The sequence below is a fragment of the Convolutriloba macropyga genome, chromosome 7, assembly GCF_964194025.1.
Source record: "Convolutriloba macropyga chromosome 7, txConMacr16.3, whole genome shotgun sequence".
Lineage (NCBI taxonomy): Eukaryota > Metazoa > Xenacoelomorpha > Acoela > Convolutidae > Convolutriloba > Convolutriloba macropyga.
Genome location: NC_134474.1, coordinates 73042097 through 73067061, shown reverse-complemented (window position 1 = coordinate 73067061; position 24965 = coordinate 73042097). Strand labels below are relative to the sequence as shown.

Genomic DNA, 24965 nt, shown 5'->3' with positions numbered 1-24965 from the left:
GTACGTCAGGACTTATCATGCTATGTTTTTTTTATTTCGCTTTAGCTTTTGATTACGTTTTTCGTTTCACATAAGTCACGATTTTTACGTTTGACTTCTGACTTACTCCTCTCACTGTTTCAACTAAATGGATTTTTAATTCTTTCACGCATTGAATTACGCAATATAGCGAATACGGTCAAAGTCAAAAGACCAAATCAAAAGAGACGGGATACACCGATAAAGCCCGGTCATTAAGTCCTTGAGAATTGGGTTATCAAAGTTCATTAGAGTGTTTGCTCGCTGATATCGGTATTACGCTTAATAGCTTTCAGTTTAGAAGCTGAATTAAATATAGTTTTTAAAACTGCACGCCAAATTAGAACACTTTTTGACACTGAAAAAAAAAACAGAAAAAAATTCGGTCAATTTGTCTCCTTTTTTTCTTTTTCTGTTTCAGTCCCGATGTGCATCAAGCGCGTCAACGGCAGCTTTTTTCCGGCAATCTGCCGGCTATGTTTAACCATTATTCCGGCTTTTCTATTTGAACAAACAAATCTATTGTTGGTGATTTAATGCCAGTTATGTACTCGATCAAGCTGTAGGGTAGCGGATAGGAACTAGGAATATATTTTTCAAAGTCCCTCTATCTCTCGCTCGATCACATGTATGTTTTTTCTTACAAATATTTTAAAACCTTATAGGAATACTAATTTACTGAGTAAGAAAGATATTTTAAAACACGTGTTTTAAATTTAAAAAAATGGGTCACTACTCTTTTTGGAAAATGAACCTAAAACTTGGTGTTTCAAGTTAACCCCGAAATATTGTTTTTCGAAAGTGCATCTCTATATCACTATAACAACTGTACAAGATTGATATTTGAAATATTTGATGAACAAAATACTAACATTTCTTCAGAAGCTTAAGTTTTTCTTCGATACCTCACAGGTCAATAGGGGCATTTTTGTTCTAGAGTTTTCAAAGACAGAATTAAATCAAAAGATGAACATTTTTGGAAGTTTAATCCATTAGCTGATCGTATTCAGCAATTTTAGATAGAAAAACTGATCAGAGGCGCTACAGCTTATCGATGCTGTTAGTTTATCATAAATTGTAAATTCGTGTTTCGGAAAATATTTGCAGTATAAAATTCTATTAATGTTTTTAATTGCTTTGGGAGCAATTATTGAAGTAGTCTTTTTATGCAAAATTGTTGCTGAACTAGCTGTCGTGGAAATCTACTTCTAAAAGTCAAATGAAAAATGCTTTGGTCATATCTTTTCAATTTAAATTAGCATTTTGATCTCTGAAGAGCGCTATTTATAGTGAATATCAATAAAAAACGGTAACTGCTCTAATAAAAATGGGTACTAAACTACTCATATCAATAACAAGAAGAAAATTATCCTGATTCCTCGGGATTTTGTAAAGAAAACCATCCGATTTTTTGGTTATAGCAGAATCAGGATCTGTTCAGTTTCGCAAGCTTGGTTGGCTTTATATAACGTGTACGCCCCATTTGCTATTTTTTTTACATAGTAACGAGCTATTTAACAGCTCAATTTGAAATTGGGGGACATAAAAACACAGGGGTGGGTGAATATTAATAGTTGACTTGGTTTTGGAAATTTGATTTCCATTTTTTTCTGTGTAATTTGGTAACTTGTGCTCAATTGTTGCTCATAACTTCCTCAATTGATGCTCATAACGAAGAAATTCATTAAATTTCTTTGTATACCGAAACTTTGTATACCAAAGGTTCGCATCGGATCCAGTATTTCACACAATTTCAGCGACGCGCTCTATTTCTTTCTATTGAGTTATTCCATTGCGAACCTTCTGTTGTCAATTGTGCAATTTTTGTCCTCTTGCATTGTTGCAAAGTTTGTTTCCATTCCTGAAGCAAATAAATTATCTTCCGAGAATGTGAATCTATTGAGTTAACTCTTCTATCACAAAGATGTGTCCACACCGAAATTTTGGAACATTTACCTGCTAATTTTTACATTAATGATTATGCAGACTTGATTCATTGGGGAACATCTGTAACTTTTAAAAAGTGCTGCCAACTTGCAAATTGACTGGAACCGAAGAACAAATCAACTTATTTCACGGAAACAAAATCAAACAGCATGGCGACAGATCTTTTTTGTTGAAAAGCGTCCGAAAAGGGCATAAACTCCCAGAGCAACTAAGCGCAACGGGTTCAAAAGTAAGATAAAAACGTAAATAGAATACAATAAATATAAATTGAACAACGAACAGCCAAACATTAAAGATTAATTATCCGTATATTTTTCAGACGGATACTAAGTTATTTGAATTTTATAGATAAACATGTAAATTTTTAACCTTTGGCTATATTAGTAAAAATTACACGTTTGAATTGAAAATAAAGATAATGGTTTGGCTTTGTGAGTAGATGAAAGAACTTACTCAGTATACCAATGGCATGATAGCATCGGATCCGTCTATAAGCAAAAGTAATAGATGAATAGAGAATAGTAAATAAGTGCTAATAATCGCTAATTGAATACAAGCTAGCGCACTTAAAACTTCGAAAACAATTTTAGATCATTTCGGAACAAATACTTCAAAACCTTGTTGAATTATCATTAATTTAATTCCAACCGTAAACCTCTGAGTTCAATCGTAAACCCCCTGAAGTGAAATTTTTGCTGTTCGCTTCGGCAACCCGTGCTTCAAAAATGAAGTTAAATACATGCTCAAAAACAGCAAGCAAGAAATATTGTACTTTATTAATAGCTATCAAACGAAGTTTGTAGCAATTATATTAGTCCTGTTCTTTAGATTAGTCCTGTTCTTTAGAGGTCTTTTTATGCTATTTTTCGCTCGACCGACTTTTTGTCTGAACCATATGTCTTTTCGTCCTCAAAAAAAGGATAAACCGGTGGCGCCCAGTGGGCATTAAATGCTCTTAGAGCTTTTCAGCTCGCTTGTCTCCAAGTATGTGATTCGCAGAAACTGTTTTGAAGACCTATACTTATGGTGTGAAGGGCGGTTCTTAGAGGCTGACCCCCCACAACCCCCCTTCATTTCACCCCTAATCCCCACCCCTGCACATCGTACTGGCCCTAAGTGGTAAGTGCCCCGTGCAGCCAAAAACCTGCCTCCTACCGTTGAAAAAACCTGCCTCCATCCTCGGCAAATGAAAGCATCAAACGCATTAATTGATTGGGGGTTATACGAGACGTAGCTCGGATGGATGACACTTAATGAGTTTTTTATAGCTGCGAAGCTGTAAGCTGAGCGTAGCTATATTGCGGTGCTCTTGGTTTTTTTTGTTTCGTCGTCTGACGCTTCATTTTCGTTTTACATTTGTTCTAGAACATTCTGTCTCGTCACTGCTTAAATGGCTTTTTCGCGCTTGATTTCACGCTTTCTGCGTGACCTAAATTGCGGTTATTCAGAAACAGAATCTGTTCCTAAAACAAAGTTGATTGTAAGAAAACAGATTGTATGGTCCGTCAGCCGAGTGGTTAAGGCGACTGGCTGTTAATCCGGAGATCGCCGGTTCGAGACGCGACAGGGAAACTTTTTTTGCACCCAAAAACAACTTCCTTTGAAATAAATTTGTAAGTTTTATAGGCGGCGGCGATAACTATTATCAACTCACTTCTGTATCTTTTTCCATCTGTATTTTACGGCACGCAAGTCTATTTCGCAGCTATTCCGGCAATCTGCCGGCTATGTTATAGATGAAAAAATAAAACGTGAAGATTGGAATTGTAGATATAATTGAGCATCCAGTGAACTGTTTTAAGCAATAAATCAACCTTTACTCAAATTGCGTCTAAAGAGAAATTTATTTTGAAAATATATTTTACTGAATTTAGTTTTTGAAGCATTTTTGAAACTCCAGTTGATCAGATTACTTATGCTGAATCAAAATTTTTCTGGATCAGAAATTATTTATTTTAATTGCTCTCGAACGAAGTTTGAATCAACTATTGTAAACATGGTTGTATTTGTATACGAAATTTTTGCTTGACCGTTTTCTTCTGGAATATTGTCTTCGCGCTTAACTTTAATATTTTTTAATTGATTAATAGCCGCGTCCTCAATTCTAGGCGGCTATTATAGCGCTCCTATTTTTTTTACTTCGTCTAACAGATTTTTTGTTTAGTCTTACTCTGACTTCTTGGAATTGACTTTTTCATTGACTTACCTCACTCAAAAAATGACTTCTGAACTCACTTATGAAACTTTAAATTTTATGAACATTTACTTATTAAAGGTCAATAGTGTGCATCTAAGTAGTGCCAAACATATATGCCCTAATTCTTGATTATTAGAGTCTTGAGTTTTTGGTTTCGAATATTAATTTTGGGATCTTTTCCGTGTGTGTCCCCCAAATACCGCACGTGCATCTGGGGGTGCAAATAATATGCTCCCACTAAGCTGAGGGGGCACAAACGGAAAAGACCCTAATTTTGAAAAGCCCTATTAAGGTTTTCTCCTTAGAGCTTATGTGTCTCATAAAAATGACAGTCCGAAGCTAACCCAAAAAGTGTAGTGGTCTATTGAAGGACTGGTGGTCGATCTGTCTGTTTTATTTCTATAGTTTTTTTCAATTCATGTAACGCCACAAGCGTCTATCACGGCTATTTTCCGGCAATCTGCTGGCTATGTTTTCAATTGCGAGCAATTCAAAAATTAAGTCTGTTTAAAATAAAACTGATTGTGAGCGCTCACTGTATGTATGTAGCTCGTGTATATACGATTAATGTCATCGATTCCCATCCGAGAGGTCGCTGCTTCGAGCCTCATATGAGTCAGGAGTTTTTGCACCATAAAATTTTCTCGAGCCTATGCCCCCTTCTAAATTGTTTGCATCTACAGTCGTTCGAGAGCAATTCGTCCAATGTAAGTCGGTCTATTTTTTCTATTGCTGTCACGATATTGTGTACAAAAATGAGAAGGCACCACTTTTTATTGAAATGTACTCTCGTATCAACCATTTTCAACTTTGAACAGTCGGTGTCACTGTATTGAGATTGTAATTTATGAGTTTTATTGAAAAACATTTGGTTTAAAGCAGAAGCAAAATCTTCTCTCGTTGAATGTGCCTTTTTTCAAGTAAAATTGAAGAAAAACGTTGAATGTTTCTGAGTTGATTATTGGGCTTGCTGCAATAGAGAATCAGCAGGATTCCGTGCATATCCAATTGCGACATGGTAAATATATCTGATATCTGTATATGTTCAATCATGTCCAGGAAGTAAATTCTTTTTTGGTTTAAATTAGAGGTATATATATTAGTTGTATAATAAAGAGTATGAAAAGTTAAATAATATTTAAGACGCTTTGTTTTTATCATGAATTAGGTACGTGGCTGCTCTTAAAAGGTGGTAGCTTTATATGAGTTCGAGCTTTCATTTATTGCTCTTGGTCCCTTAACTGCTCATTGTAAAGCAAATTTTCTCATTTTTCCATTTAGCTGATAATCCGAACTAGCTGTGCAGAACTTTTTTTCAGTTAATGCAGAAACATAACAGATTTACTGAAAATAGGATCATTATACAAATATAAACGTTGATGCTCATTCGCATGGTCATATTTTTGCAGTTTGAACGTCAACTTTTGTTTTATGTGAGGTATTCTTGTAGGTTAGTTTATTAGTTACCTTGTTTTTTGTGTAGTGACGTGCAGAATACGTATGAGACTCTGAAAGTGGACGTGGATGCCTCTTTGATAGATGGAAGGAAGGAGATTGAGCTGTGCGAGGAGAACATCAAGAGTCTCAATGATATCGTTGATATTTCATCCACCTACATGTTAGTTGCCCTGCTTCATTCGGAGTTGCCACAAGTTTAATTATTTTGAGACTATAATAAACGTTTTTTTACTTCAGAGATCCAAAAGTTCCCAGACCGGAAGTCGAACCCGGGCATTGTGGTTGAGAGCCGCATATCCTATCTCCTAGACCCAAGATTTTAAAAACAAAAACGAACCAAATCTTTCCCAGCCACTTTCAATAGCTTTTTGTAAACCAATGTATATTTAAACTAAAAATTTGTCAATTGAATTCATATTAAAAATCTTAAAATTTTATTTTGAGTTTCTCGCTAACACTCAAAGAGCATGCGTAAAATTTTGTCGAATAAATTAAACATGTTATACTCAACACTCCCCACTCTTGTACTAATCTCCCTGAAACCAGCTGCTGCCTACTGACGAAGCCAAACGTTCGACAGCCGTTTGAATGCGAGCAATTCGCCCGACGTTAGTCGGTTGTTTTTTAATAGCCGCACAGCGATAGCTGGGGCTATTATTGGCCTTCTCTTGGTTTTTTTTTATTTCGTCGTCATGATTTTTGTTACGACTATATGACGTCACAGCCACTTTTTGTTCATTCGTTCATGCAATTTCAACTGAAATGCATGTGTGACGTCATTTTTTGCTCTTAGTGGAGCGAGTTCTTTTGTTCATGCGCGTGATTAAATTTTTGGTCACACTTGACTTACCTCACTCTCAAAAATGACTTCCTCACTTTGAAATTGACTTTTATTTACTTTAATTTAAAAAGATAAGGTCAAATGGGTGTGTGTCACTCTAAATGATGGTTATTTGAGATCAGCTAATAGAGGCAGCAATAACTTATACAGATTTTAAATGAAAATATAACAGATCAGCCTTCAATGAAAAGACGAATTTTTTTGGTCTGTCTTTTTTACTGTTTTTTTACTGCCGATCTACGAATCTATTGCGGCTATTTTCTGGCAATCTGCCAGCTATGTTTAAATTGTTCTCATCAAAGATTTGTAAATGATATTTTGTCCCTGACTTAAATTTTCTCGAATTGCTTCAAGTTGCCATGTTCATTTGAGTGATTAGTTTTTTGATAGCCAATTTCATAGCTCTATTTCAAACTAAACTTTACTAACTTTAATTCAAATAATCGAGACCAAATGATGGTTGCTTAGTTTATGTTGAACCTTTCTATTTGACACGAAGACTCGAAGAAGGGTATTGGTATATTCCACAGGTTTTTACGACTCGAAGAGGAGTATTGAGATTCTACAGGTTTTTTTTAGCAGAAAGCAAGTTTGTTCATGACTTGAATTTTGACTTCTTTCTGTTCGAGCATTTACCTCCGTTTTTGATTGTCGACTTCTGTTTTCGAACATTGGACTTTAACAGTAGCTTCAATTGTAATGTATAGTAATTAGGAACTGCTGGTAATGTTCAAGGTGAAGAGGTCATTTTGAGATTTTTTGACTACCCACCTCCCCAACCTATCTACCCTCCCACACACCTATCTACCCCCCCCCCCACCACCACCACCACCACCACCACCACCTACCTACCTACCCCCCCCCCCCCCCGCCCCAACTTACCCCTCCCCCCCCCCCCGCCACCTACCCCCTCAAACTACCCCCTCCCTTCACCTATATACCCCCCAGCAACTACCCCAGCACTACTCTCCTCCTCAACCTATCTACCCACCCACCCACCTATCTCCCCCCGCACCTAAAAAATTGTCAGCATTTTTAAAACACTTTAATGTGGTTTGTTGGGCTACTTTTGTTTTTTCTCTTGTCTATTTTGATAGTCTGAATTTGGTAAGGTTAGGTTAGAGATTATAATGCACGACGATTCGAGTCGTTTCCGGTATTCTACCGGCTATGTTTTTTCAGGCTGATGCGATCTTGTTCATGACTTGAAATTTTGACTTTTGTTTTCGAACATTGACATCTGTTTTAGAACGTTGACTTATGCTCTCGAACATTGGACTATAACAGTAGTTTAGTTTTTAATGTATAGTATATAGGAACTGATGGTGACTTTCTAGCTGAAAATCTCATTTTGAGAATTGTTGATCCCTTACAAGTCCCATCTATCTATCTAAACTACAGGCAAAACCAGCTACCTATCAAACCCACACAAATAACTAAAAATTTTGCCAAAGTTTTCTGAACTTTTTTGAAATTTCTGTATAGTTAGAGCTTATATTGCACGACTCTTCGAGTCGTTTCCGGTATTCTACCGGCTATTGTTTATGAAAAATTTGTGGTTGACCTTTTTGACTTTTTCAGTGACTTCTGCGCCCTTGACTTTTTTGTTTTGAGTGATCTAAAATCACAATTTTAAGCAGCTGAAATTTAGTGGCGGCAGTTCCTTACTCAAAAGTCAAATAAAAAATCCGCCAAAATTGGTTTCATTTAAATTTAATTATTGGTTATAGTTGCATATATCAACATATGACATCATTTGAAGCCCCCTTATTTTTTAGGCTCCCTCCCCCCCCCCCCCCCCATTGAAGCAAGCTGCATTAGATTTCCCTCTAGTTGTTCGAGAGCAATTCTTCCGATGCTAGTCGTTTATGTTTTCCGCCCGTTTACGTTACGGTCATTTTGGTTAACCCGCCATGTTATTGAAGGGTTGGAACAAAAACTTTTTGGGGCACCAAATTTAATCTTGAGATAAATCAAATTTGTTTTAGTGCTAAACTCCACAATCACGAGCTGCAGTTTGCCGGATTTTTGCAACGATTCCTCAAATCAGGTCAGTGAAGGGAGGTCAGTTTATCAAGCAAGGGATTAACGAAAACCTGTTCATCAGCTGAAACCCACCCACGCCCACGTACATCTACTGCCATCTGATACTATACCGAAATGGAAATGATCTAGCCAGCGATAGTTGGAAGGGATATGATTTACTTAACTCGACTTAAGCCTTGCCGAGCAAGGGAGACCCATTGTGATTTGGAGATAATTATTTCAACAGATATATTTAACTTGTTGACAGAAAACTTAATATTTTGCATTGCACTATTGTTATTTTTCAATGAAGCGATAAACTGATAATAATATATAAAGGAGTTTTTTTGTCTCTTAGACACTGAGATAAAACGGGAAAAATATTGAAGAGCCCACAATTTAGCAATTTGATGTAATCGAGAAGATGAGTTGTTTGTTGGGGGCATCTTGCCATGAAAAGCAGATCGGGATCTTTAAACTGTAATCTTGATTTCAGAAATTGTCAAGAGGTTCACGATTGATTAAGCGAGCTATCATTAATAGCCGCGAAATGATAGCGAGGCTGTTGTTGGAAGCGCTAGAGCGTCTAGCTGTTTCAACTTTTTCGCACCCAATTAGTCGCATTATTATACTGAAGTTTGCTTTTAAGTCGTTTTGCAGCATCTAAATTATTTGGACGACTGTATTGGTGCTCTGTCTTTTGTGAATCGAAGAGGAGTTATAGTGATTAATTGCTCTCAAACGAACTTAGCAGAACTTAAATCAGTACTGTGGTCTTTTTTAATAGCCGCACAGCGATAGCTGGGGCTATTATTGGCCTTCTCTTGGTTTTTTTACAATTCAAAGAATTTGAATTGTATTGGGGCGCTGTCCTTTTTTACGACTCGAAGAGGAGTATTGGAGAAGTCCTTTTTACAATTCAAAGAATTTGAATTGTATTGGGGCGCTGTCTTTTTTTTATTAAGATCTGTTCACACATTTTCATGATATTTGAAGTCAAATTGGAGTAGTGATTTTGGTCACGCCGAAACAGGAAATGGAGCGAAAAAGCGAGTGGTTTTGTGGCGTGAATTTTTTTCGCTCTAATTTTAAAGTAGAGTGAGAAAACGGTGTTTGAACAAAAAATCGGTTTCTCGGTAGTGGTTTTTTGTTCACATGCGGCAATTTCACTCTGATTGTTACTGTTTTTCGATTTTTTGGATCGGATTTTTTTCCCAATCCATTTACTGCTCATTCCAGACCAAGTTTTTTGTTTGAATTAAATTTTCATTTCTCGCTAGTGGTTTTTTTTTGTTCACATGCGGCATTTTGACATTGATTTTCTGTTTTTTGTTTTTTTATCTGATTTTTTTAAAAAATGCTCTCAATTCCCTCATAGCCCATTCTAGGTCTAGTTTTTCTGTTTAGTCAATGAAAATTCTTCGAATTCTACGTCAGGACTTGTCCTGCTATGTTTTTTTTAATCAATTTTATTGGAGGGATTTTTGAAGCGGGAAATGAAACGCGTGAAAAAATTTGGAGTGATTTTGGCGCTGAACAAAAGTGAAGAGCGGAACGAAAAGTGAGTGGTTTTTGTTCATACCGCTGTTTTTGAGAGAGCGAGAAATTGATGTGTGAAAGAATTTTCTCTAAGCGAGCGAAATTTTTTGTTGACGTGCGGCATTTTAAAGCAGTTTTTTTCATTTACTTTGTTTAAGAGGTTTGGTTATGATATTGTTTTAATTTTTGGCTGGTTTCGGTAGTGTCTCGAAATTTATCTGAATTTTATGATAATTCGGAGGTTTTTAATGTATTTTGCTAATTTTCGGGCTAATTTTTGCGTTTTTTTTGACAAATATTTTGTTTTACTGGCTCAAATGGGTATTGAAGAAACCCCTTCTACGTGAGCAATATTATGATAACAATTGATTACAGTTTTCTTGGTAAGAATCATTTTTTTGTTGAGAAATATGACAAAAAAATGCCGAAAATTGGAACTCTTTTTCTTAATTTTTTGCAGTTTTTTTCTGTTTTTAGCTAAATTTCTTTGCCTATTATGAATTGAAACAAGCTAGGCTAGTTTCACTCTTCTGTCATTCTGCTCAAAGTCCATTTAAACAGCAGCTGCTCAGCAAAGCAATTCAAAATGAACACAGTCAGTATAAAAAATTGAAGTCAGAAATAGAAACGGGATAAACCCATAAAGCCCAATTTTAGATGCCCGCTATTTGAACGTCGTTCCTATAAGTCTTAGTTAGCACCTCTATTGCTTATTGGTGTTGATAGTAGCCCCTGTAGCCTCTCTCTAAGAAACAGAAGTATGTTCAACTACGAAATGCCATCAAAATAAATCGGACTTTAAAAATGTTTTTGTACAAAAATCTTTTTTTTTTCAATATCTTCTATTCTTTCAATCCCAATCATGCTTATTGGAATCAACGGCGGCTTTTTTCCGGCAATCTGCCGGGTATTTTTTACTCTTTACTAGTTCTAGCGCTACGAAAATCAGTATGTTTAATAGCGTACCACTTGCTTCTCTTGCTTGGGACCACACAGTAAAGCGGATATCATGATTTGCATTGAATTTTTAGCCCGTACCTCTCGTGTTATACGACTCCTGTCTGCAGCTTTGATAAATGAAGTCAAGATGCCAGTTGTTCCAAACTTCTCTCTAAACGAAATCTGCAAGAACATCCCACAGGGCACAATTGGCTCATCATGGAACACATGATATACTGCATTGATGTTTATTAAGACCAAACTAAGCTACAAAGAACAAGTTCTCTCAATTTCGACATAATAATTTGACTTTACTAGATCGAACTCTTTACTATCAGATCAATGCCTTCTAAGTCAACATATAAAAAATTGGGGATACTGTGACGAGGGTGGGAGCAAAAAACGGAAAATATGCAATTTAGTATGCAGTTACGAAAAGTCGCTAAGTTATGCAAGTCATGAACGTGTAAGATTTTGGCAGTGAAAAAGTAGCTCTACTAACCACTATGAAGATTTCTCAACAATTTTTTTCTAACATTCCTTTTTTTGCTAAGAGGTAAACCTATAGAAAGGGGGCAAGTGCACACCAATCTCTTCTCTATTGGTTGTAAAAAATTTTATAAAAATCAAAGCCTGCTCGTGAAATCTTTGGTCAATCGGCAGAGCAAAAAGCTGGAAAGAACGCTTGCCTGGTCCACCAAAACTTTGAAAGAAGAGATAGCTTTAACTAAAACACCACTATCAAAATTTCTTCATTAGCAGCGATTTGTTTGAAGTAGTTTTTAGTCCCGCAATGCAGTTAAGTGCAGCATGTATTGGCAATAAAACTTCGCTTGATTGCTACTTAAAACTAGAATGACCCTTTTTTGTGGCATGTCAAAGCATAGTGACTGACGGAAAAAGTATAGTTGTAAAAGACCCCAATTTTTCCCCTTTTCAAAATTTCCTGCTCAATTGCTTCCAAGTTGTTCATTTTTACATATATCTCTAATACAAACTGTTGGAACACCAATTTTTAGTGGAAAGATTCTTTGAAAGTTCTTTAGAAGCGGACACTAATGTGTCAACTTTCTCCTCTAGGAAACAAATACGGAAGATCGAAGACTTTTTAATAGTTATAACGCTAGAAAAATCAGAATTTTAATCAGCTTACTGTTTTGCTTCTCTTGCTTGAGACCACACAGTTAAACAAATGTTATGATTGGTATTAAATTTTTAGCCAGTGCTTGTGTTGTGCACCTCCGTTCTGCAGCTTCGATATATGAAACTTTTCTGAAAAAAATCTGCCGGAATATCCCACGGGGCACATCTGACCATCATGGAACAGGTTATCTATTGCATTGATGTTCTTGAAAACCAAACTTAGTTACAAAGAATAAGAAGTCTCCGAACAATAAGTTTTTTATCAATGTCAGCGTATTTGTTTGATCTTCTTAGATCGAACTCTTTGCTATAAGAATCAGTTGCATTCTGCGACAGGAACGAAACAAAGATCAAGAAAAAGGACAACGGACAGTTAAGTATAAAGTTACGAAAAAAGTTTTTATTAAGTGGTCTTTAACTTGTAAGATTTTTGACAGTGATGACCGTAGCTGTACAAAATGCCCTGTCAAGATGTCTCGGCATTTTTTTTTCGAATATACCCTTTTTGTTAAGAGGTAAACCTAGAGAAAGGGGATAAGTGCACACCAATCTCCCGTTGTGCAGTAGACTGGAAGCACTGAGGGTTTGTGTAAAACAAAGACAAACAATTATCCTACAATTTTGTTTTTTTAAAAAAAAAAAATTCACATAGCAGAAGGAAAGAAACAAAATTTATTTTAAAATAACCATATTGATTGTGGACTTTAAAGCAAAAAAGGCAATCCAGAAAAGGAAATGAAGACAAAATTTGGATATGAAGTTTATACTTATTTCAATTTATTTTGGCCCGCATTCTGTTTTTGCGTCCGGATATTTTATTTTGTGGACACTGGCTAATGGGTCTAGAGGGAGATCTTACTTCCAACACGAATACTCCGAGAAGATTTTTCCAATTATGTCTCAATTTCTATTACCTTTTAGCTTTTTTCTTTGAATTCGTTCACAGAAAAAGAAGAATTTGACGGTAAAATTGCAACACTAAATCTATAGTATCGTATATCGAGGCAGTAGATAAAGCGAAATTGGCAAGCCAGCAAAAGAAAACAAGACCAAAAGTTGCAGCTTATAATCATACACAGTTTAAGTTAATTGGTCTTCTATTCTGTTTTTGCGTCCAGAATACACTGTTTTGTGGCCGTTGAGGCTATTGAGAGTAGCGGTAACTTCGAAACGAATACAAAATCTCCGGTAAGATTTATCCAAAGCTTACCCACTTTCGTTAGTTTTTCTTACCATGAGTTGGTTCAAAAAAGAAATGCACGATAAAATTGGCAGAATAACTTGAGGCTTTTGCTGAAAAACACAAATAGAGAAAATAAAAATTCGGCGAAAACGATCGATTCATTGAATTATCAATCTGGAGATTGCAGTTTGAACTATGCAGACTTGCATCAATGGTTTTACATATGAAAGAATGTCTCATGTTGATTGTTGAAATTCTACCAACGAAACATACAAGGTATTGCATCAAAATTGATATAGCGTTTTGGCCTTGCAAAAACTGTAAAGTAAATGTAATGACTCAAGTTAGACACAATTTTTTTAAAAAACCTCTCAGAAGTGAAACTACTGATAAAGAAAGAAGTGGATCTTTTGAATGTGGAAATACTCGACAAATTTGAAGAATCAAACTCAGTTTCCGGTTTTCAAGCATAAAACAACAGAACAGAAATGCAATCTTTACCCCAATAGAAACTCCAGATGAAGAAAATAAGCCTGTAGTTTTAAGAAATTCAAGAAAATAAAGTTGGAAGTAGCCTAAGAGACCGAGCAACTCACGACAAAGTTGTTGTTGAAAGGGTGGCAAAAATATAGGCGGACCTTCTGTAAAAATTTTAGATTCGAAAAATTCGAATCATCTGATCATGCTAATTGTTAACCTAACGCTTAAAAATGAGAATTTTTTTTATCAAACTAGAGTGGAGCGGGAGAAAGAAAAACAACTGCGGGAATATCACTTCAAGTTTGCTGAGGCTCTTAAAACCAATCACTTTGATGTTAAAATATGGTCTTAACTCTTATTTCAAAGGGTATATACAGACAAAATAAGATCTGTATAAGTCGAAATATACGCATACTATCTCTCTCTCTCTCTCTCTCTCTCTCTCTCTCTCTCTCTCTCTCTGTCTTTCTCTCTCAATTGCCGACCCGACCACTACTGAACAAAGAACGAATTAATTTTTTTTGCTTGATTTTTTAATTGTCTTTTCCAGAAGTCTATTAATAACAACTTTCATCGACTCTTTAAAATTAGTTTATTCCATTAGCGGTTTGTTGAACGATGATTGTGTTTTTGAAAGTTTTCATTCTCTACATCAATTGGTTAAATCAGTTAAATCAAGAATGTGGATGAGCGGGGTCGGAACATTATGTGCGTACGCCTCCTTGTTGTGTTAAGATACCCAATTTTTCTCTGTTTTTACAATATACAAATGGTTTCAGAACGAACTCTGTAAAGATTGTCCAGGTTTAATTGCTTTTTCATTTTTTCAAAATTTACTTTTGTATGGCTGGGTTTAGATTGTACAAAAATTGATGTTTCGCAAAATATTAGTATATAAATTTTCTTGCTGTTCAAATTATAGTTGGACCAAAAATATAATTTTGCACCAATCTTTCTATTTTTGAGCAACGTTAGAAGTTGAAAATCGGAGAGTATCTTGCCATTCCGAAGAATTTTCAAATCGATTTTTAAACGAGCTTATTTCAGTTACTCAGCGATCTTAAAATCTTGCAAACTTTTGTTATAATTCAGTGAGAATTCTCTGGACTATTTCCTGAAGTTGATTTCGTTACTTCCTACTAGCTGAAATGTTTATCTGTTTGGAAGGCACATCAATATTTAACATTTAATTGTTGCACAAACCTTTTGGTTGAAAAAACACTGGATGAGAGGGGTCAGAATATTATGTGCGAGTGTACATTATGGAGCCTTGTGTAATTTTTCGCATACCATGTTTGGTTTTTCAAATTTTTTTTCAGAAACGTCCGCAATCGTAATTAAGTGCTTATGAGAAGAAATTGCGTTTTAAAACTTTTCGTTGAAAATTTGAAGAATGTTATACTGATGATAGCCGAACGTTATGTTCGTAATGATATAATGAAAGTTTTAATATTTAAATCGATTTTTCAGATGGGCCGTAATGCATATAAGTTTCTGTTGTGAACTAATAATTTGAATTATTGTTTTGTTTTGTTTTCTTAAGATAATAAACATATTTTGATGCAATTCATTTTGGACAATTTCTGACTATATATGTTATTCAATACTTTTGTCGTGTGTTAATGATAAAACGGTTTCAATTGAGCTGTTCTCTTCAGAAATTATTGTGCATAAATAATCGTATAGTTTTTTCATCGCTTTTCTAGACAATTTACCAGAAGAATAATAGCCAAATTACTTTTTGAAGAGGTAATTTTGGTACAACGACTGTTAAATGTAGGCAGTTGCGACGTTTCTACGACACAGTAAGCACATTTCAACTCAAATACACTATAATGTACACACAGGTTAAAGTCCCGAAACATTATGGCCTCTGATCAAGTGCTCAAAACCACTTCTGACCAGACCATCACGTGACAGTAGGCCAGAGTATAGTGCGACTGAAGTAGCCTCTGATCAGGCTACTCTGATCAGAAGTAGCCCAAATTCACTTGCCTTAAACTCAAGGTAGCTTCTTTAGTTTATTATAATTAATTTAGTAATTAATAATTACTTTGCTAAGTGTAATTTATGGAAGTTGTCTTAGTCAGTCATTTTGGATGACCAGTCCTCGGAATTCTGTTCAGACCCCTGTTGCCTTTTATTTTCCCAGTTACCGCCAAAGTTTGAATAACTTTAAATGGGTGTAACGCATGCAAAAGAAGATTTAAACAAAGCTAATACCAATTCCGATGAGCTGACGAGTTGTGACATGACGTACAACCGACCAGAAGCTTCCCAAAGTCTTGACATTCCCAACACCTCATCATCTACGTCATCCTCACAACTCGATGACTTCGAGAACAATTGTTGCAAGTGCAGTCGTAAATTGAATCTTGAATCTGACGTCAGAATTCTACCCTGCCGGAAACATCGTATTTGCGGTCCCAAATCAAAAAAAATTGCTCGATTGTGTTGTTCAGCAGACGGTCACTAGTATGCCCGGTACCGGGATGTGGCATAGCTTTAAACATTTGAGACCCTCAGAACTTGGCTATTGACAAAAAATTTGCGCAAAGAAAAGAATCAGTGAAACCAGGAAAACCAGCTCAACCAGTCAAACCAAGTAAGTCAATCAAGTCAAGCAAAGTTTTCTATAGTATAAATTTTGATCTGAACATTGTTATATGTAACAAGAGGGTGGAAATATTCAAATTTTTACAATCAAAGTCAAAGTTAGGTATAAGAAAAACCTCCTTCACAAGATTTTGACTACAGTATCCCATTTTGAGTTTCAACAAAACGGTTCGTGAGGTTCTGTGCGTACGCCCTACTGACCTTGCTCCTTCCCTCTACTCCTTCAATTTTCAATTTTAAAAGCAAAAAAATCGACATGTTTGTTTCTAGTTATACGAATAAGTTTCTAGTTATAGTTTGGGTGCTCAACCGCTCGGAGGGGAGATGGTTGATCCAGTACTGTTGCAATCATTGTCGACAGATTTGATCAAGGGCTGTGCCTCAATGATTTTGACACTCTCTTTTTGGCCAGATTTAACCAATTCAGAATAAGAAGAGTCCAGATTGGTCCTTTAATGATGAGTCGCCAAAACGATTGCAACAAACGGGAGACTTATCAATGTGCAGTTCCAGTATTTTCATTCTTACCTGACCAAAGTGGGGAGAATAAAAACATACATTTTACATGTGAAAAATAAAAAATGCCGATTCATAAACTGTTGATCTGTTGTATTGACAACCACCGTTTTGTTAACCAAGTTAATTGTTTTTAATAAAAAATATTGGGTTATACGAATACGATGAAAGCCCTTGCGTATGCTCGCTTGTCCAATCTAATCGTCGCTATCGTTGCTATGATTGGTTTAAAAACAGAAAAAATCTTAACAGAATGTCAAAATTACTGAACTAATTCTTTATCATTGTAGAGAATGTCGCTACATTTTATATTTTAAAAAAATCGAACAAAAACTTGCACAATCTTCTGGGAAAACCTTCTCAAAGACGCATATTTGAAGTTGCTAGGAGTAAAATGCTGTCATAATATTTGAACATTTGACTACATAGCTATTAATTGCAACAACTTTGACCAAATAAAACTTTAATTCTAAAGATTTAGTTTTAGATTTAACTGTTAACTTCTATTGTAGTTTTACGACAAATTTTGGATAATGAGAAGACTCAACGCCTCCCTATGAAGAATTATAAAAGAACCTATCCCATGGTTTCAGTTTAGAGCTCATGGTTTTAAGACTGTAATTTTTTCGAGAACATTTTTAATTTTTGCTCTTTCGTTCTTTTTATGTTGACTAGTTACATATTCCCATTAAACACTAGTCTCATAAGTTTTTCAGGAGAATTTTTTCTTGATGCCAGCTAATTTTTATTTGATGTTTTAAGTGGTACTATTTAGTTTTATTTGTGGCATCATCTGTTGCCATTCTGAGCTTTCTTTTTCAAATGATGAAAAATTGTAGATATTGATTTTTGTTCGTAATTACCAGTTTTTTGTTAATTTCTTTTGTTTTTTTCTCTTGTCTTGTGATCCAATCACTGGCAGGTGCTATTGTTTTCAAAAGTGTCATTACTCAATCCATTGTCTCACTGATGACTGCTCCAAACGACTCCGTTGGATTTCCGTAAGAATAAATCTCGTTTTTGTAGTTGAAAACTGATGATTACTATAATTTTTCCTATTTATTTCTTGTTGTTTTTGACTCAGTACAAAGTCGCATTGAGGACAGTTTAGCTCTGCTTTGAGGTGAAATGCAAGCTGACGTTTTTAATTTAGGTTTTAACTGATGCTCTTTTGACATTGATAGTGATTTATTAAGAAAAGAAAATTGATATGGAGTTAGACGGTAAATGATGTTATGTTGTTTTTGCTGCTTTTTAATTTTTTAATGGCTGGTATCCTAAGCACTCCCCAGCGGCAATATTTAATTCATTTATTGGTTTGCATTTAAGACAACTTTCTTTTCCAGCTATTTTCGAAGAGTACGTGTATTTTTGAAAGCTTTCTTTCTCTTCCTCATTTGGTAAACAGTTAAGTCGAAAATATGAGCGTGGGCATAACATTATGGGCGAACGCACATTAACGAGCCTCTTTGTTCTATAAAATAATCAAATATCCTTGCTTCAGAGATTTCTCCGGTGAAGAAGCCAAACCAAGCCAAAAATCTCGATGAAATTGACAACCAAGCAGAATTGAAGTTTTCTTCGCGTCCCGAGAGCACAGGTAAGAGTTCGGCGATAGAACTGTGATCGCGTTTTTTTTCGGTTCTAGTTAGGTGGGGATAGAACCGCTGATTGTGATATGCGTGGGGGTAGGTTGCTTCCTTAAATCATTGTTCTGGAAGCGTCTACTATGGTGACCCTCAGTTAAGTCTAAAAAAGAGATATCTTTCTCATCGTAACCACGAAATAATGGCCCCCACAAGGTATATTCACGGTAAATGGTGCGGTGGTCATTGGCACACCCAAAAAGACCTAATCGGGTTGGGTTCCCTTTAGCTGTATTATCTTGTAAGTTTGTCAGATCCTGACTTAAAAGACTTTCCAGTTGCTCTTCAAGAATGTAAATTCTTTTCATGCTCATATACTACACTATTATTTCGCTAGAAAGGCGGAAAAACGGAGCTGATCTTCTTTCTACAACCCCCCCCCCCCCCCAGGTCAAGGTGTCATTGTTAATAATTGCTAAAATAGTGTAGCAATTATGGTGAGTGTGGTAAACTTGTAATAACTGCAGTTTATCAGAGCAAAGTGCGGTTTTACAGTTCTCAATTGAATTAACTCTTAATACGTGTAATTTTGATAGAAATAAGTATGAAAATGTCGATACTTATGTCGGGGCTATAATGAGAAATATCGGAAATGTCAACTAGTATAATGAGTATAAGGTTGTTCACTATATTTCAGAGCCCAAATCAACATTGACAACAGTCACATGCGGCTATTATCGCGATGACGTCATAAGAAATGGTCTGAAGAAAATCCTGGTGATCGGAAAAACAGGTGCTGGAAAAAGCACCCTGTGCAACGTCATAGCTGGTGAAAAACACAACGCCGGTGTGTTTCAAGTTTCGCCTTTAGCCCAAATGCAAACTACAAAAACCCAATTTGCGGATGTTTTCTTCCATGGTAAGAGAGAAAATGGCTTGGTAAGTTTAATAGACACGGTCGGTTTTGATGGCCAAAGTGAAAATGAGCAAGAAGCGAAAGTTATATACGAATTGGTTGCGAGTTTGCAGACAAAATGCGATAACGTCCATTTGTTTCTGGTTGTTGTGAATGGTCAAAACTGCCGAGCTGAAGGCTCGTTGGTAGCAATGCTAAGATTATTTGAAGAGTTTTTTGGCGAGAAATTTTGGAAGAGCGTTGTGATTGTTTTCACAAGAATCAGAATGGACAAACGAAGTCGAGAGCTGAGGAAAGAACAGACGGGGCGCGAAGACAACGAATTAGCCGCATTATTTGTGGGCGAGTTGAAGAAACGATGTTTGAAGCTGAAAGTTCTTCCCAGAATTCTGATTTTGGACGCCAATCGAGATCAAACGAATGATGAAGAAAATCAAGTTTTCGAGGACTCTATGAACAAATTGTATAGCTATTTGAAGGACTCGTCCCCGATTCCGACTAACAACTTTGGTCCTTTCGATGATCGTCCAGTGCTTAATAAGAGTCTTAAATCACAGGAACAGACGTCTAAACAGCAGCAAGAGGCTTTGTAAGTTCCACTTCGACTTTATAAATAATATTAACAAGCAGGCCCGCAAAAGCATCACAAGAAAATCATTTAAAAGAATAGGTTTAAAATTAAGATTTTTTTGGTACCACCTCGGGCATAGGTATTATGTTGCGTTACCGATGTGTTCGATTTAGTATATTACCCCAAGTACCACCAATTTTTTGATCAAAGATTTAATTGGCGTAACTCATGTAATACATAAAGATGCATGTTTAAGGTGCGGGAAAACATGCGAAGGTGAGGAGCTATAACACGAGAAAGCCAAAAAAGAGAAAAAGGATACAACAGAAAAAATCAAGAGAAAAGGAAGGCAAGAAAAAACAGGAAAGATAAGAAATAACGAGAGTGAAAGAGAGAAAAGAAAGAAACAAAAGAAAACAAGACCGAGAGAAAATAAAGACAAAAAACGAAATGGAGAAGAAAGTGAAAAAAAAGTGAGAAAAGAAAGGGAGGAAAAAAGTGAAAAATTAAAGTGAGAAAAGAAAGCGAGAAAAGAAAGTGAGAAAAAGTGAGAATACAAAGTGAGAAAAGAAAGAGAGAACAGAAGGTGAGAAAAGAAAGTGAGGAAAAAAGCGAGAAAAGAAAGTGGGAAAATAAATTGAGGAAAAATTTGAAAAATTAAAGTAAGAAATTAAATTAGAAGAGAAGGTGAAAAGAAATAGAAAAGAAAGTGCAAAAAAAGCTGGAGAAGAACCTGAAAAAATGAGAAAGAAAGAGAGAAAATTTAAAAAGGAAAGTGAGAAGAAAGCGAGGAAGGAAAACGAGAAAAGAAAGCAAAAAAGAGCGAAAAGAAATTGCGAAAAGGAAGTGAGAGAAGAAAATGAGAAAAAAGTGAGAAAATAAAGGGAGGAAAAAGTGAAAAAAGAAAGTAAGAAATTCAAAAAAATGAGGTAAAAAATGAGAAAAAAAACAAGAAAGGAAAGTGAGAAACAAGAATGAGGATAAAAAGTGAGAATAGAAACTGAGAAAAGAAAGTGAGGAAAAATTTGCAAAAGAAAGTGAAAAAAATCAGAAAAGAAAGTGAGAAAGGAAAGTGAGACAAAAGTTGAAAAAACGAGCAAAGAAAGTGAGAAATTAAAATAAAAAAAATGAGAAAAAAAATGAGAAAAGAAGTCGAAGAAAGGAAACTGATGAAAAGAAAGTGAGAAAAGAAAGTTAGAAAAGAAAGTGAGAAAAGGAAGTGAGAAAAGAACGTGAGAAAAAAAGTGAGAATATAAAGTGAAAAAGAAAGTGAGAAAAAATTGAGAAAGTGATAAATAATGGGAGAAAAATAAGCAAGAAAAGAAATTGACGAAAAGAAAGTGAGAAGAGGAAGTGAGACAAGAAAGTGAGAAAAAAATGGGGAAAAATTTGGGAAAAAAACTTAGAGAAGAAATTGAAAAAAGAAAAAAAGAAATTGAAATAGGAAAGTGAAAAAATAAAGCGGTGAAAAAGAGAAAAGATAGTGAAAAGAAAGCGAGAAAATAAAGGTGAGAAAGCAAAGTGAGAAAAGGGAGTGAGAAAACAAAGTGTGAAAAGCAGGTGAGAAAAGAGAAATGAAAAAAGCGACAAAAGAAAAAAATTAGGAAAAAGTGAGAAAAGAAAGCGAGAAAAGAAGTGGGAAAATATATTGAGAAAAGAAAACAGAAGAGAAAGAGAAAAGAAAGTGAGAAAAGAAAGAAAATGAGAAAAAAATGAAAAAAGAACGTGAGAAAGAAAATGAGAGAAGAAAGTGAGAAGGAACGCTAGAAGAGACCGAGAGGAAAATGAGAAGGAAAGCAAAAAAGGAGAGACAAGAAATTGCGAAAAGAAGCAGAGAAGAAAGTGAGAAATAAAAGCGAGGAAATAAACTGAGAAAAGAATTGAGAAAATAGAGTGAGATAAGAGAGTGAGAAACGAAAGTGAGGATAAATAGTGAGAATAGAAAGTTAGAAAAAAGTGAGAAAACATGAGAAACGAAAGTGAAAAAAGAAAATCAGAGAAGAAAGTGAGAAAGAAAAGTGAGAAAGAAGTTGAAAGTGAGAAAGCGAGAAAGCAGTGAGAAAGCAAAGGAGAAAGCGAGGGAGAAAGTGAGGAAATAAAAATGAGAAAGTGAGAAAAAAATGAGAAAAGAGAGTGAGAAAATAAAAAAGGAAAGTGAGAAAAGGAAGTGAGAGAAGAGAGAAAAGAAAGTGGAAAGAAAGTAAGAAAATAAAGAAAGTTAGAAAATTAAAGTGAGAAGAAATTGAGAGAAGAAATTGAATAAAGAAAGTGAGAGAAGAAACCGAGAGAAGAAAGTGAAAAGAAGAAAAGGTCAGAAAATTAATTGAGAAGAAAGTTGAGAGAAGAAATTGAGGAAAAAAAGTTGGACAAGAATGTGAGAAAAAAAAGCGAGAAAGCAGAAATAACACATTGCAAAAAGAAACTAAGATAAGAAGTTGAGAAAAGAAAGTAAGAAAAGGAGGAAAAAAGTGAGAAAACAAAGTGACAAAGAAAGAGTAAAAAAGTGAGAATATAAAGTGAGATAGGAAAGTGAGAAAAAAAGTGTGAAAAGAAACTGAGAAAAGAAAGTGAGAAAAGAAAGAGGAAAGAAAATGAGAGAAGAATAAATTGAGAAGAAAGTGAGAGAAGAAATTGAGGAAAAAAGTGAGAAAAGATTGTGAGAAAAAAATGTTAGAAGAAAATGAGGAAAGAAAGTAAGAAAAAAGCGAGAAAGCAGAAATAACACATTGCGAAAACAAAGTGAGAAAAAAATTGAGAAGAAATTGAAAAAAAGAAAGCGCGGTAGGAAAGTGAAAAAAGAAAGCGAGAAAAGAAATTGATGAGAAAGCAAAAAAAGTGCAAAAACAAAGTGAAAAAAAAGAGCGAGAAAAGAAAGTGAGAAAAAAGTGAGAAAAAAGTGTGAAAAGAAGGAAGAAAGAAGAGATAAGAAATTGCTAAAAAATAGTGATAGAAAAAAATTAGAAAAGAAAGTGAGAAAAGAAAAGGAGAAAAATGAGAAAACCAAGTGAAAAAAAGTGAAAAACAAAGTGAGGAAGAAAAGAAGAAAAGTGAGAAAATAATGTTAGGAAGGAAATTGAGAACAAAATTCAAAAAGTGAGAGAAGAAAGTGCGAAAAGAAAAGGAGAAAAATATGCAAAAAAGACATAGAATAAAATATGAAAAGAACGTAAAAGCAAATTGAGAAAAGAAAGTGAGAAAAGAATATTAGACAAGAAACTGAGCAAAAAAGTGGGAAAAAAGTGCAATAAGAAAGTGAGAAAACAACGCGTGAAACAAAGTCAGCAAAGAAAGTGAACAGAAAGTTAGAAAAAAAGTGAGGAAATAAAGAGAGAAAACACCGTGAGAAAAGAGTGAAAAAAGAAAGTGAGAAAAGTGAGTAGTGAGAGAAATGAAAATAAAGCCAGAAAGAAAGGGAGAAAAGAAAGTGAGAATAAAGAAAAGAAATTGCGAAAAAAATGAGAAAATGAAGTAAAACAAAAGTATGAGAAAAGAAAGTGAGGAAAAGAAAGAGAGAAAAGGAAGTGAGAAAAGAAATTGAAAAAAGAAACTGAGAAAAAAATTAGAAAAGAAAGTGAGACAAAACAGGAAAAAAGTGAAAAAAGAAAGAAAGTGAGAAAAGAAAGTTCGAAGGAACCAAGAAAGTAAAGTGAGGAAAAAAGTGAGAAAGGAGTGATTAGAAATTGCAAAAGAAAGTGATCGAAGAAAGTGAGAAAAAAAAGTCGGAGAAAAGTGAGAAAAAGGTGAAAAAAGAAAGTGAAAAAAAAAGAGAAATAAAGTGAAGCAAAGTGAGACAAAAATTTGAGAAAGGAAATTGAGAACAAAAATCAAAAAGTGTGAAAAGAAACTGAGAAATAAAGTGAGAAAAGAAAGAGGAAAGAAAATGAGAGAAGAATAAATTGAGAAGAAAGTGAGAGAAGAAATTGAGGAAAAAAGTGAGAAAAGATTTTGAGAAAAAAATGTTAGAAGAAAATGAGGAAAGAAAGTAAGAAAAAAGCGAGAAAGCAGAAATAACACATTGCGAAAACAAAGTGAGAAAAAAATTGAGAAGAAATTGAAAAAAGAAAGCGCGATAGGAAAGTGAAAAAAGAAAGCGAGAAAAGAAATTGATGAGAAAGCAAAAAAAGTGCAAAAACAAAGTGAAAAAAAAAGAGCGAGAAAAGAAAGTGAGAAAAAAGTGAGAAAAAAGTGTGAAAAGAAGGAAGAAAGAAGAGATAAGAAATTGCTAAAAAATAGTGATAGAAAAAAATTAGAAAAGAAAGTGCGAAAAGAAAAGGAGAAAAATATGCAAAAAAGACATAGAATAAAATATGAAAAGAACGTAAAAGCAAATTGAGAAAAGAAAGTGAGAAAAGGATATAAGACAAGAAACTGATCAAAAAAGTGGGAAAAAAAGTGCAATAAGAAAGTGAGAAAACAACGCGAGAAACAAAGTCAGCAAAGAAAGTGAACAGAAAGTGAGAAAAATAGTGAGGAAACAAAGAGAGAAAACACCGTGAGAAAAGAGTGAAAAAAGAAAGTGAGAAAAGTGAGTAGTGAGAGAAATGAAAATAAAGCCAGAAAGAAAGGGAGAAAAGAAAGTGAGAATAAAGAAAAGAAATTGCGAAAAAAATGAGAAAATAAAGTAAAACAAAAGTATGAGAAAAGAAAGTGAGGAAAAGAAAGGGAGAAAAGGAAGTGAGAAAAAAATGAGAAAAAAAAGAAAGAAAAAGTGAGAAAAGAAATTGAGAGAAAAAAAGAAAAAAAGAAGATTGGAAAACGAGAAAAGAAAGCCAGAAAACAAAGAGAAAAGAAAGCGAGAAAAGAAAGTGAGAAAAGAAACTGAGAAAAGAAAGTGAGAAAAGAAATTGAAAAAAGAAATAGAGAAAAAAAATGAGAAAAGAAAGTGAGACAAAACAGGAAAAAAGTGAAAAAAGAAAGAAAGTGAGAAAAAAAGTTCGAAGGAACCAAGAAAGTAAAGTGAGGAAAAAAGTGAGAAAGGAGTGATTAGAAA

General features: G+C 34.8%; 2 protein-coding genes across 2 annotated transcripts in view; both read left to right on the top strand.

Moving 5' to 3' along the window:
• LOC142343313 (mitofusin-1-like) overlaps positions 1-8827 on the top strand; it is a 122229-nt gene extending 113402 nt beyond the window's left edge. Inside the window, exons 15-16 of the mRNA XM_075395141.1 lie at positions 5646-5780; positions 8450-8827. Coding sequence (XP_075251256.1) covers positions 5646-5780; positions 8450-8519 — 205 coding nt within the window. The 3' untranslated portion in view covers positions 8520-8827. The remainder of the gene's footprint in view (positions 1-5645; positions 5781-8449) is intronic.
• A 6637-nt stretch (positions 8828-15464) lies between these two features.
• LOC142342518 (uncharacterized) overlaps positions 15465-24965 on the top strand; it is an 86094-nt gene continuing 76593 nt past the window's right edge. The window contains exons 1-3 of the mRNA XM_075393866.1: positions 15465-16375; positions 18407-18502; positions 19186-19993. Coding sequence (XP_075249981.1) covers positions 19365-19993 — 629 coding nt within the window. The 5' untranslated portion in view covers positions 15465-16375; positions 18407-18502; positions 19186-19364. The remainder of the gene's footprint in view (positions 16376-18406; positions 18503-19185; positions 19994-24965) is intronic.